The sequence below is a fragment of the Atta colombica genome, unplaced genomic scaffold (assembly GCF_001594045.1).
Source record: "Atta colombica isolate Treedump-2 unplaced genomic scaffold, Acol1.0 scaffold293, whole genome shotgun sequence".
NCBI lineage: Eukaryota > Metazoa > Arthropoda > Insecta > Hymenoptera > Formicidae > Atta > Atta colombica.
The window spans coordinates 779,151-782,172 of record NW_017259396.1 but is presented as its reverse complement, the minus strand read 5'-3'; the positions used below and the strand labels follow the sequence as shown (position 1 = coordinate 782,172).

The 3,022-nt window shown below is 24.4% G+C and overlaps 1 protein-coding gene across 1 annotated transcript; it reads left to right on the top strand.

Annotated features, from left to right (window-relative positions):
- The first annotated feature begins 403 nt into the window (after positions 1-403).
- On the top strand, positions 404-2,086 carry LOC108690047. The gene is made up of 2 exons (XM_018197117.1): positions 404-924; positions 1,574-2,086. The coding sequence occupies exons 1-2, from the start codon at positions 822-824 to the stop codon at positions 2,050-2,052; spliced, it is 582 nt and encodes a 193-aa protein (XP_018052606.1). The 5' UTR covers positions 404-821; the 3' UTR covers positions 2,053-2,086.
- Positions 2,087-3,022: the final 936 nt, after the last annotated feature.

The window sequence follows — 3,022 nt, the reverse complement described above, 5'->3', positions numbered from 1 at the left end:
CACTTATGTCAGCAAAACCTTTTTTGAAGAATAACGAAATTGATTGGCAATTTATTGCGACAAGGTTCATTTATGCATGTATGAAAATAATATTTTATTAATGTTTAGCGTTTTAAGTTATGTATCTAGTTTCGATTGTCTTCACAAAATAATTTGTCATTTTATTTAATAACCAGTAAACGTACCCGGAAACCAAAATGTATCGCATCACGCCAAAAATACAGCAATAATGGAAAGAAGGTATAGATAAACCGTAAATGTCACTGTAGATATCGAAAGCGTTTTTCCATGTGAAATTAGTACCGATAACCAGGACTATACGTAACATAGTATGCGTCAATGCTGTCCGTGAAAAGTCGTTTGTATTGTTAGTTCTACAAATGCTGTCTTCGTAAGCAAACAAGTCCAGTGCAAATTGCAAGTATATTTATTATCAAAATAAGCAAAAGTTGTTAATATAACGTATACGAATAAAACGTAGAACAAAATAAATGATCAAGTTAATGTCCGAATGCAAATAACAGGGCGCAATTAGCAAATAGAACATTAATTCGAGACCTCGCATTGTCTGCTTCGAACATTATTTGAAACTTTTATCGCTTACGGAATCAATTAAGACGACTAGAACGTCAGGTTGTCAAAAGATTGTATTAAACTAATTAATTCTGTCAAAGACTTCTACCAAAAGGTAACAATAAAAAGGAGAGACATACGTTAGAAAAGTGGCTAATCGCAAAAAATTCCGACGAGGCAAGAAAGGAAATAAAAATCGCCAGTCGAAATTAACGACAGATTTCAATACTTCTAATAAAGTAAAGTTAATGGTTTACAAAATGAAGATACCACTTCTGATTCTTTGTCTGGCTGTAGTATATGGCACCTGTCAGACATATGATGAAAAAGATCACACTAAAGCAATAGAAAGTAAGTCTTATAATAACATATTAATAATATGATTGTAATATTAGCATTACTATCTAAAAATATTTTAATTTTTGATGAAATCATATTTTAATATTTTAATCATAGTTTACAGCATTATGATATTAAGTAACGCGTTATGAAACAAACAGAATTTTATTCATTTACGGATTAATGTATCGGCCAAATAATATTTTTAAAAAAACATTTTGCTAAATCACTCCTTAATATGCGCTTTTTAAATAAATTAATAAAATTTTTATATAAAAAGTGTAAACTTCTTGAAAAGTATAGACTTTTCTAAAAAATCTCTAAAAAAAGAATAAATTCTTGATATTAAAATGATAAATTTTACAAATAAAATAGACAAATGAAAATGTGGTGTGCATAAGTTTTATAAAAGTAATACATTTTTAATTAAACTTTTTAAACTTCAAACATTTTGGCTGCATTTGAAATCATTTTCAGAGAAAAAGATTTTTATATATTCGAAGAAAGAATAATTACAATATAATTAAATATTATAGTATGGTTTTATACAAATAAAATATGAAAGATAAAATTAATATTTACATTATACAATAATTATCCTTTTTAAAATTAATATTTATATTATACAATAATTATCCTTTTAATATGCCATTTTTTTCAGATAATGGAGATTACAAAAACTATGCAAATATGCCTTTCGAAAGATCTCTCGTGAGATACAAGAGAACCATTTCATCAGTTATGCCAACTCCGATAAACGCACTCTTAAGCTTATTGGAATTTAACGATGTTAGATCTATAGATAAAAATTTCATGACTTTTATAAGTGATTTATTGACTGGAAAAGATGTATGGTCTGAAATAGCTTCAGCTAACATCTCGACATTGCTAAATCAGTTTAAGAAAATTAACATAGTCGATTTCGTGCGCGAAAAAATCATGACATTAATCAATGCATCATTTGACAAAATATTTGAAGTGGCGAAGGTCTGTTTTCTAAATTTATTTCTACCCATTTTGTACATGGTGCTGAATAAAGCAAAAGACACTGGATTGTTACCCTCACAAATAAGTGCTATGATCGAAATGTTCAATTTATGTTATAAATTTTTACAATTTGCTGGATATGTCCCAAAGTAAACAAAATTCAATAATAAACGATTTATTAAGATCGTACCAGATAAAAAATTTTTTATGCATGAATATGTATAAACATATATAAACATATATAAACATATATAAACACGCCGAAATATTCATAAACATGTATAATTATACATGAAATATATCCATATATGTTCATGTATAATTATACATGTTTATATACTTTCTTTCTTTTGTAAAATTATTACTTTTTAATGTAATAGAAATAATAATAGTAATGTGAAAACATAAAAAAATAATTAAAAGGATAAATTAATAATAATTTTTGCATTGTTTTAGAAAAAAACAAGTTTGGAAAAATGTAAAAAAAATTGCTCATACATAATTATGCATAATTTTATATATAATTATACGTAAGTAATATTTTTACATTTCTTCAAACTTAATTTTTTCTAAAACAAGTAATGCGAAAATTATTTTTTTAATTATTTTTAATGTTTTCACATTACTATTATTATTTTTATTACACTAAAAAGTAATTTTACAAAAGAAAAAATGATGTATGAACATGTATGAATATATTTCATATATAATTACATGTTTATAAATATTTATACATATTTATGCATAAAAAATTTTTTTTATGCATAAATATGTATAAATATTTATAAACCAGATATATGTGAATAAACAATAAATAAGAGTTTAATGCCTATAACAGTTAAAATTGAATCTTACATTAGATATTTTAAATAATTTCTAAATTAAATGTCAATTTAATTTGTGATATTACTATAGTAATTTAAAGTCCGAAAAATCAATTCGGCCCGCAGTTCAAATGATTACATATTTAGTATATAAATTCACTAATTATTTAAAGTTTAAAGCATCTAACATAAGATCCAGTTTCGGCCGTTATAGACATTAAATAAAATTCAATTTTTCATTTTCTTTTTAAACACATTAGAAATTATAAAGTTAAAAAAAGTAATATTTTATAAAAATA